This window comes from Lycium barbarum, chromosome 10 (assembly GCF_019175385.1).
Source record: "Lycium barbarum isolate Lr01 chromosome 10, ASM1917538v2, whole genome shotgun sequence".
In the NCBI taxonomy this organism is placed as follows: domain Eukaryota; kingdom Viridiplantae; phylum Streptophyta; class Magnoliopsida; order Solanales; family Solanaceae; genus Lycium; species Lycium barbarum.
Window position 1 is genome coordinate 11,980,697 of NC_083346.1, and position 17,644 is coordinate 11,998,340.

At 36.3% G+C, this 17,644-nt stretch overlaps 1 protein-coding gene across 3 annotated transcripts; it reads left to right on the forward strand.

The window, feature by feature from the left end:
* Positions 1–3,438: 3,438 nt before the first annotated feature.
* On the forward strand, positions 3,439–12,400 carry LOC132616051 (uncharacterized). Of its 3 annotated transcripts, none has more exons than XM_060330658.1 (5): positions 3,439–3,951; positions 8,134–8,842; positions 10,626–10,995; positions 11,613–11,993; positions 12,098–12,400. In XM_060330658.1, the coding sequence occupies exons 1-4, from the start codon at positions 3,669–3,671 to the stop codon at positions 11,658–11,660; spliced, it is 1,410 nt and encodes a 469-aa protein (XP_060186641.1). In that variant the 5' UTR covers positions 3,439–3,668; the 3' UTR covers positions 11,661–11,993; positions 12,098–12,400. The 3 variants fall into 3 exon arrangements, with proteins under 3 accessions (XP_060186641.1, XP_060186639.1, XP_060186638.1); XM_060330655.1 differs by having other exon boundaries at positions 3,440–3,951; positions 11,598–11,993; XM_060330656.1 differs by lacking the exon at positions 11,613–11,993.
* The last annotated feature ends 5,244 nt before the right edge of the window (positions 12,401–17,644 follow it).

Consider the following 17,644-nt stretch of genomic DNA (forward strand, 5'->3'; position numbering starts at 1 on the left):
AGATTAACACATTTCTATTGGGATGGATTAAAAAGGCTTATTGCATATGTGGCCCCCTAAACTTGTCCCTTTTCTCCATTTTGGCACCGCAACTAAGTGTTGTTCCCATTAAACCCCTAAATTGAGCCTCAAGTGGGTCTATCAAACACAATCCGACTTACATAGCATATATGGTGGAGAATCACCACTTAAACCAATTAAATAATAAAATTGAAAAATGAGAAATCAAAATTAAAAACTAAAACTGAAAAATAAGAAATCAAAATTGGAACCTAAAACTGAGAATAAAAACTTAAAACTAAAAAGTAAAACTGAAAAATAAGTAGTCAAAACTAAAAATCAAAACTGGAAAATACAAATTGGAAACTAAAACTGGAAAATCAAAAACTAAAAAATAAGAAATCAAAACTGAAAACTAAATTAAAAACCAAACTGAAAATAAGGAAACCAAAACTGGAAAATAAGAAATAAAAATTGAACACTAAAACTGAAAAATAAAAACTGAAAACTAAAACTGAAAAATAAGAAGTCAAAGCTGGATTGGTTTAAGTGGTGGCTCTTCACTAGAGGTGTCAAAATGGGCTGGCCCAACCCAACCCAACCCAGCCCTAAAGGGCCAAAGAATTAAATGGGCTGGGACAGGATGACCATTTTAATTGAAGGGCCTGCAAATGGCAGCCCAACCCAGCCTTAAGTGGGCCGCGGGCTAGGATGGGTCAGCCCTTTAAGTTTTTTTGTTTTCCGAAATAACATTTTCTAAGTGATTTTTGGTACAAGTTGAACATGAAACTTTTGCAATATGAAATAGAATCTGCTACCAGCCATTCTTGCGCAAATCCATATCATATATAGAAGAAAAATTCAAGAGAACAAATATAAATTATTATTTTTAATTACTAATTCAGATCATGTTCAAAAGAAATTAAACATTATATAAATTAAGAAATTAAACATAATATAAATTCTAAAACTAAAAAGTATTACTCCAGTTTCTAATTACTACTTAGTAGTAAGTACATTCTCTTTTCTCATTACCTTTTATCTTTTTGTTTAATTTACTTTTTTTTTTTAAATTAATTAATTTATTATTCTTTTCTGGCCTCAAGGGCTGACCTCAGCCCAATTTTTGAGGCCGGCAGCCAAGAGAGGCTGGACTTTTGAGCCTCACTTCTATATGGGCGAGAGGCTGGGCTTTTGAGCCTCACTTCTATATGAGCGAGAGGCTGGGCTTTTGAGCCTCACTTCTATATGGGCCAAAGAAATTTTAGCCCAACCCTTACTTAAATAAAGGGTTGGGTTGGGCCGGTTTCGCGGGTCAAGCCCATATTGACAGCTCTACTCTTCACCATATATGTTATGTAAGTCGAATTGTGTTTGATAGATACACTTGAGGCTAAGTTCAGAGGTTCAATAGGAACAACACTTAGTTAATGTGTCAAAATGAAAAAAAAAGAGGCAAATTTAGGTGCCGCATATGCATTAAGTCTATTTAAAAATAATTTAACTTTATGAGATGTTTTACGATCACATAAATATCTAAAAATTGCTTTGAATCACATATTTCAAAATCTCTGGTTATTATTTATCCGTGTCAAATCAAACTGCGATTTTTTTTTGATTAATTAAGCCTAAAAATCCGAGGCAAACCATAGTTTTACATGTCAGAACTAGTTCCTAAACTTATGCCACCTGTCTAAGTGTCCCCTCCTTTTGATGACTTGTCACAGCCACATCCACATTAGTCCCTTTTTTTTTTTTTTTTTTGTTTTTTTCGTAGAAGCAGAGTCCGATTTTATCCGCTCCCTTTTTATTTTTATTTTTTTCCCCACAAAAATATCACATTCCCCCCTAAAATCAGCATATTTCCGAAAGGACAACCCTCGCACACGCCCCACTCTCAGTTCCTGTCCGTGAATACACGCGCCATGAATAGGCATTTCTCAGGTGGGCATAAATCTCCGGAAATCGAATTACCGAACCGAATTGAGATTTACGGTACCAAAGTTCGACTACCGTATCGAACTGAACTTTAAAAGTTCGTTATTTGATATATCGACTATTTAATTGCCCCGGAAAGAATGATATATTTCTGTATTTAAAAATAATTTAATTTAAATTTTTTCTTTTTATCCGAAATAATTTACAGCCATATAAATATTTATGCCTTATTTTAAATCTCAAATTTTAAAAATATTGCTATTTTATTTTTTAAATTTTGTATCAAATCAAATTATATTGAGAATAAGAGAGTACAAAACAGAGTTGAAGCCGATCATATCTCAAGTTTTGTTTCCTACTCAACTAATTTAAACATGTCAGAACTAGTTCCTAAAATTATGCCACCTGTCTAATGCTCCCTCCTTTTGATGACTTGTCACAGCCACATCCATATTAGTCCCCCCCTTTTTTTTTCGTACACAAGTAGAGTCCGATATTATCCACTCCTTTTTTTCGCAAAACTTTCACATTTCTCTTAAGAAAAAACAGCATATTTCAGAAAGGACAACCCAAAGTACACGCACACTCTCAATCCATATCCGTGCATTACACGCCCCATTAATAGGCATGCCCTCGAAGCGAAGCAAAGCAAAAGAGGCAGACAATTTATAATGAAGAAATTGCACTATTTGTTATGACTTATATGCTCGCGTTATTTCTTTTTGGCATTGGTTTAAATTGCTTGTGCAAAAATTTCATTCTTCTATAGTAAAAATTTAATGATAAAAAATCTATTTCGAGATGCTAATTTTGTGGTAATGATGTTTTGAATGTCAATTTTGAGATTCGAAATTCAATTTATGAAAACGAGTTAGATAGCATTAGTGAACAATATAAAAAATAAAAGTGTCTACTTTGTAACAATTCGGCTTGGTGGTTTTTACTCACTTCTTTTTTATGCCAACAACATGGGATCAAACCTTGGTGGGAGCATTGAATGAGATATATTATACCTTGGTTAAACCTCTCGTATTGGATGAATTATTTTTTAATATAATATTTTTATTTCAAAACACTTAAATTAAAATCCTATAAAATATGATACTTAGATTTAAAGATGACAAGTTTCCATGCAAACAAAACTTACTTCACGGCACTCTACAACCCCTAAAACGACGATCCAAACGTTTAGGTATACTTGATGTAATGAGCCGACGTTATTGTAAGCAAAAAAATATATTAAGTTTTATATAAAATATTTATATTCCGGTGTTTTGAAACATGACTAATCTTCGGTCAAAGTATTAAAAAAAAATATAATTTTTGATAGCTTAAAAAAAAGAAAAAAAGAAAATACCCCTTGATTCCAAATTATTTTTTTGGGTTAGAAAACTGCGGGGCTTATATAAAAATATAAATTTATGTTGAGTGAAAAAAATATTTGGCACATGACGTGAAAAAATTAACCATCAACACAAAATGAGGAAAAAGTGCAAATTACCCATTTATAGTCGTCAAACCCTGTCTTTCTCTCTCTTGGCTTTCACATTCTCTCGAAACCCTAGAACCGTTTTGTCCTTTTTTTCTCCTCAATTAGATTCTCTCAATCTTAATGAAATTTCACCAAATCTTCAAATCTAGACTCTCTGTAATGTTGATTTACAGCTGGATTTGAAGATACTTTAGTGTTTTTTTTTTTTTAAATTTTTTTCTTTGAAAAATTGAAGCAAATGGAGGGCTCTGTATCTGTTGCGATGGATGATCTCGGAGCCCCACCGGAATCATGGGAGGTAGCTGACTTGGATGCTAGTATGAGGCGCCTTATACTTAATTCCAAGAACAAGGATAAGGATGACGATAATTCTGTTAATAATAATAATAATAATAATAATCAATCTGAGCTGCTTGATTCTTCGGGTTCGGGTTTGGGTGGTGGTGTGACGGAGGATGTGGTTAATACGGTGGATCAGTTTCTTCGTGAGGCTTTACAAAACCCTCGAGAGCGTCTTTCCGGTTAGTATTCCTTTTTTTTTTTTTTTTTTTTTAAATAAGAATATTCTGATTATTATGTTAATTTGAGCTTACTGAGGACATGGCCTTAGATAGGAAGAAGATAGGAAGTTGTGAAGGTCGAGGATTAGTGTAGAAGGTTATTAGGTAGCTGTGTGCTGTCGTACTTATAGTAGTATGATTTAGGTATTGGCGTATTTGACTACACTGGTTGTGTTGTTGTTATGTTGATTTGAGCTGACTGAGGACATGATGTTGGATAGGAAGGTATGGAGGTCGAGGATTAGGGTAGAAGGTTATTAGGTAGCTGTGCGTTGTCGTACTTATAGTAGTATGATTTAGGTATCGCGTAGTTGACTACACTGGGTATGTTGTTATGTTAATTTGAGTTGACTGAGGACATGATGTTAGATAGGAAGGTATGGAGGTCGAGGTTTAGGGTAGAAGGTTATTAGGTAGTTGTGCGTTGTCGTACTTATAGTAGTATGATTTAGGTATTGGCGTAGTTGACTACACTGGGTATCTTGTTGTTATGTTAATTTGAGCTGACTGAGGATATGACCTTAGATAGGAAGGTATGGAGGTCGAGGATTAGGGTAGGGTAGAAGGTTATTAGGTAGCTGTGCGTTGTCGTACTTATAGTGGTATGATTTAGGTATCGCGTAGTTGACTACACTGGGTATGTTGTTATGTTAATTTGAGTTGCCTGAGGACATGATGTTAGATAGGAAGGTATGGAGGTCGAGGATTAGGGTAGAAGGTTACTAGGTAGCCGTGTGTTGTACTACTTATAGTAGTATCGCGTAGTTGACTACACTAGGTATATTGTTGTTATGTTAATTTGAGTTGACTGAGGACATGATAGTTAGATAGGAAGGTATGGAGGTCGAGGATTAGGGTAGACGATTATTAGGTAGCTGTGTGTTATCGTACTTATAGTAGTATGATTTAGGTATTGGCGTAGTTGACTACACTGGGTGTGTTGTTGTTATGTTAATTTGAGTTGACTGAGGACATGATGTTGGATAGGAAGGTATGGAGGTCGAGGATTAGTGTAGAAGGTTATTAGGTAGCTGAGTGTTGTACTACTTGTAGTATAATTTAGGTATTGCTTAGTTGACTACACTGGGTATATTGTTGTTATGTTAATTTGAGCTGATTGAGGACATGATGTTAGATAGGAAGGTATGGAGGTCGAGGATTGGGGTTGAAGGTTCTTAGATACATGTGTGTTGTCGTACTTATAGTAGTATGATTTAGGTATTGCGTAGTTGACTACACTGGGTGGTGTTGTTGTTATGTTAATTTGAGCTGACTGAGGACATGGACATGACCTTAGATAGGAAGTTATGGAGATTGAGAATTAAGGTAGAAGGTTATTAGGTAGCTGTGTGTTGTCGTTCTTATAGTAGTATGATTTAGGTATCGCGTAGTCGATTACACTGGGTATGATGTTGTTATGTTAATTTGCATCAAGTTTAGGATTTGTTTTAGCTGATTTTTTTATTTGTGATGGTTTGTTTTGTGATTGTTTATGCGCGTAAATTGACTTGTGTACTTGTTCAGTTTCTTTTACTATTACTGTTTGTGGCATTTTATAAATTTAGTATTTCTTATTATTAGTTTGCTATTACTACTTGTTGTCTCTTCTGCTTCTTGGTTGATCAGTTTCTCTGTGAGGCTTTACAAAACCCTTGAGAGCGGCCCTCTGGTTAGTATTCCCTTTTTTTTTTTAACGGATTACTAAGGACATGACCTTTAGATAGATTAAGAAAGGAATGGAGGTCGAGAATTAGAGTAAAAGGTTAGTAGGAGTATGAGTGTTGTCCCACTTTGTGTGGGAGAGTAAGGGGCTAGCCTTCTCCTCTCCTCTTTTCCTTTTTAGTAGTATTATTTAGTTATCACTTAGTTTCTTTTTTTTAAATGTGTATTACTATCTGTTGCTGCATTTGTTTTATATATCTTGATATTTTGCTATCTTATTTCTATTATAATTCTGCGTCGGATACTTTTCTTTTGAGCCAAGGGTCTATCGGAAACAGCCGCTCTATCTCACACATGTAGGGGTAAGGTCTGCATACATCCTACCCTCCCCAGACCCCACTTGTGGGACTACACTGGGTTTTTTGTTGTTGTTTATCATGTTGATCTGCATCAGGTTTAGTTTTTGTTAGTTTGATTTTCTTTGGTTCTGATATACCTTGATTTGCTTTGTGATTGTTTGAGCTCGTGAATACTTGTGTACTTATTAAGTTTCTTTTACTATTAGCATGCCTGTAGTTTTTCCTGTGCTGGTATACTCGCTGTCACATTGCCGTTAGTTGTCTCAATCAGTTAATAACATTTTTTATCAAGATGGAGGAAATGGGAGGGTAAACACTTAGGTGTTTACACTTACAAATGGTGTATATACCCTTTTACAGACACCATGTGTGTGTGTTACCCATGTTTAAATATGTGGAGAAAAAGCTGGGTAAAACTTAGGAACTTCCTATGGAAAGGGCACTGGGACAAAAAGCCATCCATTTGGCAAAATGAATCAAATCGTCAATGATGAGGAGGGAGGCGTCGGAGTCAACAATCTGCATAACTGGAGTAAAAGCTTACTTCTCCAATGGCTATGGAGGTTCTGTCAGCAGGGTTATGCTATATGGAATCTGCAGTTCAGAGCACAATATGGTGCAAGGCCACTGTCCTGCAGCTAAACCTGTAGTGCTTGGAGGATGGAAGCATAATAAAGGCTTTGGGGGATCTTTTAGAGAAAATATTGTAAAGCCCAGGGACGGTAGATAAATCCTATTCAGGTAGATTCTTGGTTAGGACATCATGCCTCACTAAAACTCTAGAAAACCACCCTGAGCTGGTCAGCTTTGCTAGAGATACTTAGGCCACAATTGCAGACTTTAGATCTAATCAAGGTTGGAATATAACCTTCAGAAGGAACTGCGGTAATTGGGATTTGGGAAGGACTCTATTGCTGCAGTTGTTTTCTTGGACAAGTCTACTGCTGCAGTTGTTACAGTCAACCCCTGAACTTAACACAAACTGCTGACTTTTGGCTGGAAGGGACAGACTACAGAGAAGGGGTAGTTCACAATGAAATCCTGCTACGAAATGGCTGTCATCTCAGAGTATCTCCACCTTGCTATCCCCAGAAAAGAAATGGGAAATCTCAAGCTTTATTTAAGGTTGCAGGTTGCTTCTTCAAGGCCTATAAAATCCCAAACAACTTGCAGGACGACTCTCTATTAGCAGCAGATGCCCTTTATATGAAGAAGAATCTGAGGATGTAAATTGTCTATTTTTGCATTGTGCTTTCAGCCAGAAGATTTGGAATACATCTTTGACATTTTTTGAGCTAAAATAGACGATGCCAAAGACTCCCACTTAGTTGCTGCAATGCTGGATCAGAAGGCTTTAGAAAGGAGCAAAACTATAGTGCAACACCATCTCCTCTTGCAGCTGGTGGGTGGGTAGTCTGTAGGGAAAGGAATTCTGGAATGTTACTAAAACAGAAAGTCAGAAATACAAATGTGATTTTTGCTAGATTTTTGGTGTTGAATGATGTGCACGTATTAGGAGGCTCTTAAACTTCCACGATTCCCTGAGGAGCTGAGATTTTACATCAACGGCCGTGTGCAACCCCAGCACTCTTTGGGCTGATGGACATCGAAAGTCAGAAAGAGAAGAGAAGATAAAACCATTTTATGTAATCTAAAAGCAGAGGAGAGCAAGTTTTTGAAGGATTTTTTTCCCTTTTTGGCTGTAGTGAAGGATAACTTGAATCGTTCCACCTTACTAATAAAAGAAGAGGAACTTGAACCTTTTCAATCAGAAACACCACGTTCTTTGTTATGTATGTAATCTTTAGCTGTTATGTTGAGGTAGGCTCTTGGTCATTGCATACCAGTTGTATGATGCACTTATGTAAAATATTAATTGTGTAATGCTTTATTTTCTTTTAGGTTCTTTTTCTAGTTTTAGATCTGAACGTGCATTATGTTTTCAACAATGTTGCTTCATCCCGTGTTTCCATTTTGAGATATCTAGGTTCTCCTTAAATATGTCACTGTATGCTTTATATTCTCTTTTCCTTCTTTTTCCCTGGGGGGGGGGGGGGTTCTTTGTTAGTTGGATTGATTTTCTTTATCATGCACATAGTGACTTGTCATTGTCTTTTCTCAGTTCTGAGGATGGAGCAAGACGTTGAAAAGTTCATCAGGGATCCCGGTCGACAACAGATGGAATTCCAACAGCTGCCGACCTCCTATTTGCGACTGGCTGCTCACCGTGTGGCACAACACTATTCACTACAATCAATGGTTTTGTTGGACAATAGTCTACCGGATGGCTCGGGTTCCAGAATTATTGTGCGCAAGACTTCTGAATGTCGGATGCCTTTGATTCGCTTGGCTGACATTCCGGTGAATTTGCCTCAAGGAGATACTGGTGTGGTTAAGGTTGCCATAAAGCAGAGGCCACAGAAAGGTTCACAGTTAGCAGGTGGTAATTCCAATTCATCAAAGGGAAATTCTGCCAAAAGTGTTGAGGAAAGAAAGGAGGAATATAATAGGGCTCGAGCACGCATATTTAACTCTAATAGTTTAAGTGGGAGCTCAAATGTAAAGCCTGAAACTGAACCAAGGTCACAGGATACTTTCCAGTATGGTCCAATAGGCATACCACAGTTAGAAGAAAAAGCCAGTCCAGCTGGTGGTTCTGATTTGAATACTGGGCGGTGTCTGATTGATTCTTCAACAAGTAGCAGTAGATCAGCTAGAAGTAGGACAGAAAAGGAGCCAGTTGGTAGGTCTAAATCTTATAATAAGGTGGCTATCTTTCGTGATCGGGAAATTGACAGGAAGGACCCTGATTATGACAGGAGTTATGACAGGTCTTTCTTATCCCTTGGTATTTTGTGAATATACTGTAAAGTACCCCTTTTCCTCAGTTTGTGTTTTGTTGTACGTGTTGGTGGTTCAGTCACGTGGTATTCCTTTTAACATGGATCGATTCTTTTATGATTATGTTTATGGTAGTAAAAGCACACCTTTATTCTATGAGATGTTTTAAGTACCATCACTTTATCATCTGATTACCTGTTTATCTTTATCATTATTGGTGCTTTTTTTTGCCTTTTCCTCAGTTTGTGTCTTGTTGTACGTGTTGGTGGTTCAATCACGTGGTATCCCTTTTAACATGGGTCGATTCTTTTATGATTATGTTTATGGTAGTAAAAGCACTCCTTTATTCTATGAGATGTTTTAAGTACCATCACTTTATTATCTGATTACCTGTTTATCTTTATCATTATTGGTGCATTTTTTTGCCATGTACTCTGTATATGAGATGTTATTTCTACAGAATCTTTTGTTCCTATCGTGTACTCTGTATATGAGATGTTATTTCTACAGAATCTTTTGTTCCTATCGAGCTTTTACTGACCAATCTGGGTTAATGTTTGTTTGTGGTCATGGTTGTTTCTATAATGGTTAGTGTTACACTAAGACTGATTGTCAAGTATATGTGGGGATCTGTGATTCTTTCTTATTACGTGTCTGACTTCTGAAGTTCTACCACTATGTACCCTTTGCTTTCGTGTAGATTCCTTTCTGTTTTTTTATTGGATCGGATTGAATAAAACCAGTATTTTGAGATATAGTATGCATATGGATGTTAACAGAAGAGCTTCTAAGAATGCCATCCTTTTTGTCTGTTGCTACAAGATTAGGCATTGGCTTAGTTATTCTCTCTGGATTTGAATGTAATGAAGTTGTTATAATGCACTTCACTTTGGTGCACAATGCACATAGCTGCCGCGTGTGGCTAAAAGTCAACTTGCGCTGACAGAAGGGCAACTCTGTTCATGATTCCCCTTTCTTCTCTTTTTCTCCGTCATGATCCTCCGGACAGTGGAAATTTTTGTTTTTCTGCTTTCTGTGAAGAACAAATAGCAAATCTGGAGATATATATATTTTAAGATAGGATGTGCACATACCCAGTCTACTGGAACACTCTACTCTATATGAATATCTTCCGTCTCCCATAAAAAAAGGGTCAGTATCTGTTTCTGGGTACCAAGTAGGAACCAAAAAGGCCAAACAAATTGTTTTAAGAAGACTATGGGGCTGTTACGTAATATTGGAGACAGTGCTATTACCAGCTATGAGGTAGACTCTTCAAGAGGGAAAGAAGAACCTGATTCGAAGGATGAGGAGAAGTAAATACAGTGTAAGAAGACAGGGAAGAACCTGGTGAGAGAAGCTGCTATCATGTTGAAGCTATGGTGGTTTGGAGCTGCTAGTCAGTTTCCTTTATTACCTCTTTTCCTTTTCTTGTTCTTCCCTCTCTATTGCATACTGCTGCTTTGGGTGTTTAAACTATTTTGTGTGACGTCCCATTGATATCTGATGCCACTTGAATTCTTTATATGAGAATGTGTTTTGGTTGAATTCTTTATATGAGAATGTGTTTTGGCTTTTTCCTCAAAAGCTTTTAGTATTACTGGTGAGGTTCTTCTCTGTTCTGAATTATGTGCAAATATAATACATTTTACGTCTGTTGTTTCCCCTTCAATTTGACAATTGTATCTTCTTGCCCGTGGGTATTTTCACTACAATGCTCATGTCATTTTTCTTGCAACTTAGTCTCTGGGGCGCTTGACTTTTTATTTGCAGATACATGCAAAGGTTTGATCCTGGGTTTGGATTTGCTGGTGGCCCATATACAATTCAGCCCATGTATGCTCCTGCAATTAACTACAACACTGAGTTTCCCCAGCTTGGATCTGCTATTCGGTCTCCCATATCCGCTGAAAACCAACCTCGTCCACTGCCGCAACATATGCCTGGGCCTTGGGCAACACCATCGACTCCTGGTATTGGTTATGGTCCAGCAGAGAGCATGATGCCTCCCCCTTTTAGTCACAATCATATTAGTGCACGCTCAACTTCAGCTATATATTTGCATTCAACCCAATATCCTTGTCAGCGTCCTGGAATGACTTTTATCCATCCTCACGAGCAGGTTCACCAACCCTTCTCACAGGTATGGCAAACAAACTTTATCTTTTCACTTCAATCATTTAGGTTTGTTATTTAATGAACCCCTGGAGACCTGGTCAGATATAGGAGGGGAGTATGCACCACAACAACAACATACCCAGTGTAATCCCACAAGTGGGGAGAGGGAGTGTGCACTATGCACCAACTCATATTTCATGTGGTTAAAACCTGTTTCATAGCTCCTGTTTGACCTAATATGTTCATACGACCGAACTTTCACACAGTGAGAGATCATGATAGGTCAAGCTTTTCAAGCAAATTTTAGTGAGTTCGGGGAAATATTTTTAGTAAAGAGCATGCTGGAATCCTTCATACTTAAGTGCTTGGTTACTAGATAAAGGATTTAGCTACGAACCCAGTAACAGCTACACTTAGCTTCCTGTAGGATGCTTGTTGAAGCTACAGAATCTTGTTATACTATATCTTTTATTGGTATGTGTATGAGGAATTTTAGCTTGGGAGGGTCTCTTTCCATTCACATGAGATTTTATAATTATCCGTCAGAAGGTGTTTGACATCTTGGTTTGTTTTTTCCACTTTTTTGGTTTGCTTCATTTGATTGCTCTTCTGTTCATGGTTTTCCAGTCTCATCAACTACAGTCTCATCAACTACAACCTGATGGTTTTGGATTAGCCCGGCCCCGGTGAGGGGCACGGGCCATGCCTGCATCCTGCCACATACAATTCAGCATCTTGAGGGGGATGCTGAGCGGCAAAATGTTGCAATTGGCAGGATGCAGGCATGAACAACTGAGACTTGCTGGAGCGGATTGTTCAGCTTGCAGTATTTTATGAATCCATCCACCAGTCTCAGTTTCACAGAGCCTCCTGTATTGCTTTGAGGATGCTCATATGTCCTGGCAGTTCCGTTGCATGGATGAGCACTCAAAGCTATGATGATTACCGTGACGGCGATGACGACGACAAATTAAATCAGCTAGAGTTCAGAGCCGGCAATATAAGAAGTTTGATCTGTTTTAGGTTTATTCTCCTTTTCCTTTGTTTTTGTTTTTTTGGCCTTTTTAAGTTGCAGCTTTCTACGTGTGAAGTAATTGTAACAAAGTACTACTTGATTTAATTCACAGCCTCATCAAAGCTCCAAGCAGAAAGGAAACTTGGTTAGAGATTTCGAGTAAATGTGTCAACAGGACATGCAGCCTATGGTAGCTTTGGTGCTAGACTGACAGTGATAACAGAGAGCTCCGTTCTCCTATGGCAAAGCAATCTCCAGGAGAGACTCTGCACATTATGTATTTAAACGAATAGTGTTTCCCCTTTTCTTTTCTTTTTGTTGGGACAAAATATTTGACTGTTTTGGTCTTTCCCTGACTTGTTTGTAGCTGAAGCGTTTTGTTTGGTAAGAACTCTTGCATTTCTCGTTACCAAAATGACCTTAACTGATAAGTATGTGGTTTGTCAACAAATCCTAGTTTCTCAATATGAGAAATGGGATGAAGCCAAGTGTGGGTGTGTTATCCATCACAATCAACTTGACACTTGGTGGATGGATTAAGTCGTGCAGTAACTAGGGGATAGCAGTCGGGGGCTAGGCTTAACTGGGCATCATGTAGTGTCACATCTCGAAAATTTTTAGATGTGCCTCGCACAACTGATATAAGTTGTGTGAGATGAAAAGGTGGATCTAGAATTTGTGGACCCAAAAATTGAAGATGCCCGCTCATAACTAATGTCAGTTGTGGCCTGCGGGAGACATTAAAATTTTTCGCTACATGTACTATTTTTGATCATCATATCTATGCAGAGACGGTATCTGGAATTTCTAAAATATGGGTTCACCACTAAAAAAAGAAGGAAAACAGTATTAAGTGAAAATTGATTCTTAGTCTTTGTAAATACTATACATTCAATCGACTGTACCTTTAGCTTTTTAAAGGCATGAGTGTCAGTAAATAATATTACACTAATTTTTTTTTTTTAAATACATAAAATACTCAATTTTACGGAGATCGTGAGTTCATATGTCCCATAATTTAGCATATAAATTCGCCTCTGCATCTACGTATCATGAGAGTTATGGTGAGTTGCCTAATTGTTGGGTTTTGACGGCTTTTGCGATATTACGTAATTAAACTCGGAAATTTTATAGTTAGAGAGAAGCTTTGAATATCAAGTTACTCTAGTATTAAAACTTATTGAACTATTTATTCGAGATGGTTTACCTCAAAAGACTTGTGCGAAAATCTCAACAAGTGGATGAGACCCCGAACGTTTTTCCCGACTTCAGTACGGTATCCCTCAATGATTGGCAATATGTAACAAAGCAATATTTACCTAATGTGAGCCAAAGGCGAATCGGTTTGAATTTTATGGGTTCGAGTTTGGAATTCTACTACAATTCATTTGGTATATTAGGTACGAAATCATTTATTTGTACTTAGTGAATTTTTTAACATATACACGAGGTTTAAGCCAAAGCAATTGAATCCGTACTTAAATTCTACATTTGTCCCTCCTAATGTCAAGACGGCCCAGTTATACTGGGAGCGCAACAAGGATAAAACGTTAGTCATTTGGGTACGAATATCACTAAGCTTAACGTTGAGACGTCCACAACTAAATTTGTTAATATTAGACTATAAAAACGAGTAAAATTGAATTCTGTGTAGCAACAAAACAACAACAACAATATACTCATCACGAAATGAAATAATGTCTTGAGGCAACTTTTTTGAGACATGAATAACTTCTATAGACTATAGGCAAAAGGAAATATCTTCAAAAGGGAAAAGAATAAAAAAGTGAAGCTGATAAATAGATAGATGAATCTAGAGCTATCATAAACCTCATGTCGTTATAGAAAATTGGTAGACACGAGGTATAATATGGTTCAACAATTGCTTAAACGTTATATTTTTCATGTTCAACCATTTCTTCGGGCGAAAGTCGTGTCCCTTATAACTTTATTATCTCGTCTACAATAGAAAACAAAACTACTTACACTTTACAAATAACGCATTATTCGAAAGCTATGCTAAGCCTTGGAACATTGCCCACTGTGTTTTTCTTTCTTTTCTGTTTTCCCTTTTTAGGCCTTACGAGGAGTTCTTGGGGTGTACAAAGAAAATCGATAAATCACACCAAATCGATAGTCTGAACCAAATTGAGAAAAAAATTCGATTAGTGGTTTGGTTTGACTTGATTTGGTATTGAAAAAAGAAACCCGATCATAATTGGTTTGTTTGGTTTTAATTAAAATAGTCAAACCAAACCAAACCAACCCGACATTACATGTATATAATTTAAAAAATATTTTAAACATAAAAAGTTATTTAAAATGTAATTTATAAATATTTTTTAAAACTTTTTCATAGTTTTGGTCTTTTAACTTATAATTTCAAGCTTGAACTTAGAATCTTGAATGACCAAATAAGTTTTAGTCTATAGATGTTAGTAACTCAAATAAAATCCAAATCAGAACCAAAATGCTAATAAAAGATGGGCAATTCTGCGAATTGCCCTTCTTTTGGGATGGTCTTTAAATTTTGCCCTTCGGCTAAAACTCATGGGTTACAGGTTTGAACCCCCACACAGTCAAAATTTTAAAAAATATTCGCAAGGCAGAGTTTAAATTTCGCTATGCTCCCACCGGCATACACTTCCGAAGGAATTACCAAAGTTATGCCGGGTCCGACATGACTTTGGTAATTCCTTCACAAGTTTATGCCGGGTCCGGCATAAAAGTTTGTCCATTAAAAGTATGCCCCCACCGGCATAAACTTGTTAAGGAATTACCAAAGTTATGCCGGATCCGACATACTTATGCCAAGTCTGCCCATAAGGCATGAGTATGCCGGGTCCGGCATAAATTTGGTAATTCCTTAACAAGAGTATGCTGGGTCCGGCATACACGCGACCCAAACCTTGCCTTGCAATTTTTTTTTTTAATTTATGCTTGAGCGGGGGTTCAAACTCAGAACCTCATGATTTCTGCGTGAACGCCCAGAGTTGCAATGCGAAGGGCAAAAATTAAAGACCAGCAATATGAGGGGCATAATTTAAAGACCACAAATATGAGGGGCAAAATTTAAAGACCACCCCAAAATAAGGGCAATCCGCGCAAAAAATAAATAAATGATAAAAGATCCACTTCTTGTGTTTTGAATAATCATTCATAATCACACGAAATCCATTCACTCTTTCAATTTGTTTTGGGTCTTTCTTTACAAAAGTAGTTTTCTACTGCCATATCGAGAAAGAAAAAAGCTAAACCACGCTGTCCATATAAGCTACATCAGGCCTTGACTTTTCAAAATATAAAATATACCAAAGAGTAAATTGGAACAATTACATTAATTACTGCAAAAATTGGCTTTAATCTTTCAAAAAGAAAAATATTGAACTCATGCGAACACCCAAGGGAAACATGACTCACCTGATCTTATGCGATTTCATTATCTTTCTTGATGAATATTTTAGTATAATGTCATTATTCATCTCACATTTTATGTCATTTTCTTAAAACACACCTTATTAGATAGTCATATTTTACTATGACTAAAGAAATATTTGAAACACAAATTATATGTTTTATATGAAGACTATATCGAAAGAATCCGGAGAGAAAAGGACAAAAATGGTCCCTTAACTATGATAGTAGGTTCAAAATAGTCCCTTAACTATACATTTAACGGTTTTAGTCCTTTAAGTTTGTTACAAGTTAACAAAAACGGTCCCTTAACTATGAGAGTAGGTTCAAAATAGTCCCTTAACTATGCACTTAACGGTTTTGGTCCTTTAAGTTTGTCATAAGTTGACAAAATGGTCCCTTAACTATGAGGGTTGGTTAAAAATAGTCCCTTAAGTATGCTTAACGGTTTGATAATGTCAGAAATGGTGTCTCGAAACACAAAGACCGACGGACTCTATCGATTAAAACTGAGGGGCTCCATCGACTAAATAAAATACACTAGACTTTAGAAATAAATTAGAAATAGCAGAAACTAAAAAAGTTGTCACTACCAAAAACAAGCGAAAAAAACGATGGACGGAAACTGATGGATAAAATCGAGGGACACTATTTTTTTTTTAATTTTTATTGTTTTTTACGAAAACCAACGGAAGTCCATCGGTTATTTTTGAGGAAAAATGCGCGGAAACTATTTTAAAAAAAAAAAGAACCACTACACTGGAAGTATTTAGTTTTCTCTAGTTTTCAGTAAAAACGAATCTAGTGTATTTTACTTAGCGAATGGACTCCCTCGATTTTAATCGACAGAATCCATCGGTCTTTGTGCTCCGAGACACTATTTTTTGACATTATCAAGTCTGTAGGTTTTTCCTCAGTTTTTTCCTATAATCGACTAACGTCCGTCGGTTTTGTCCCAAGTTATTTGACCGATCTAGAGTTCTCACTAATTTTTCTCTTTTTTTCATAGTTCTCGTCAAATCTAACAAATAGAGTTCGATGAATATTTTGTCGAGACTAAAACTGTCAACTTATGGCAAACTTAAAGGACCAAAACCGTTAAGTGCATAGTTAAGGGACTATTTTGAACCTACTCTCATAGTTAAGGGACCGTTTTTGTTAACTTGTAACAAACTTAAAGGACTAAAACCGTTAAGTGCATAGTTAAGGGACTATTTTGAACCTACTATCATAGTTAAGGGACCATTTTTGTCCTTTTCTCGAATCCGGAAAACCTGAAAAAAATCAAAAAATCCGAAAAAAATAAATGAAAAACCCGACTTATGTTGATTTGGTTTGGTTCATAAATTTAAAAACCCGACACAATTGATTTGTTTTGATATTTGAAAAACCCAAACTGGGTCCATGTACACCCCTACTTGTTATATTCTCTTTTCTTTTTATCTTCATCAAATCAATAAAACTCATTTTGAAAAGTTCCCTTTGGGACAGCAACAGATTGAAAATTGTTTTTCTTTTTCCCCCAAATGAAATCTTTACAAACTTGTTTGAATTGCTTCAAGTATGGAATTTTTTTATCTTCAAGGAAGTACTCTCTTTAAGTAATTAGTTCTCGACATATGAGTACTAAATCCATATTTTTGGGGTCAAAAGTACCAACTCTATCACCTTTCTTAAATGTTAAAAAAAAGTCTAGCTCATATTTACTCTATCCCAGAAACTCTCAAACCCAAATACTCTTTAAGTTCACTGACTCATTGTATACTTCATCTGTCTCAAAATAGTTTTGGTGTTTTTCATTTACATTCATCTTAAGAAGCATTAATAAAGAAAGAATTTTAACTATTTTATCCTTTTAAAATATTACACCATGATACCTCTCCTCAATAAATTTTTATTATATATCTATGCCAACTGCATCAATAATGTACTCCCTTCTTAAATGTTGTAATTAATACAAAGGATAAAATAAAAAATAAAAAACTACTTAATTTTATCTTGATTTTTTAAAATGATGTAAGTATTTTGAGATCGATTTTTTTTAGTAAGGACGACATGTATATTGAGATGGAGGGAGTACATATATTTTTGTACCATTAGCTTGAGCTGACCTATATATTTGCACTTACTCCCTCCTTCCATTTTTTTACTTATCATGTGTTGATTTGGCGTGCCTATTAAGTAGCCAAAAATAGAATGAGAATTTTACTATATCACCCTTAATTATTGCTAAGTAACCTAGTGA

Excerpts from the sequence above, each read along its gene's own strand:
- LOC132616051 (XM_060330655.1), top strand. The coding sequence starts at position 3,669 with ATGGAGGGCTCTGTATCTGTTGCGATGGATGATCTCGGAGCCCCACCG. Across the intron at positions 3,952-8,133 it reads CCCTCGAGAGCGTCTTTCCG|TTCTGAGGATGGAGCAAGAC; the intron begins GTTAGTATTCCT and ends GTCTTTTCTCAG. Across the intron at positions 10,996-11,597 it reads TTCACCAACCCTTCTCACAG|TCTCATCAACTACAGTCTCA; the intron begins GTATGGCAAACA and ends ATGGTTTTCCAG.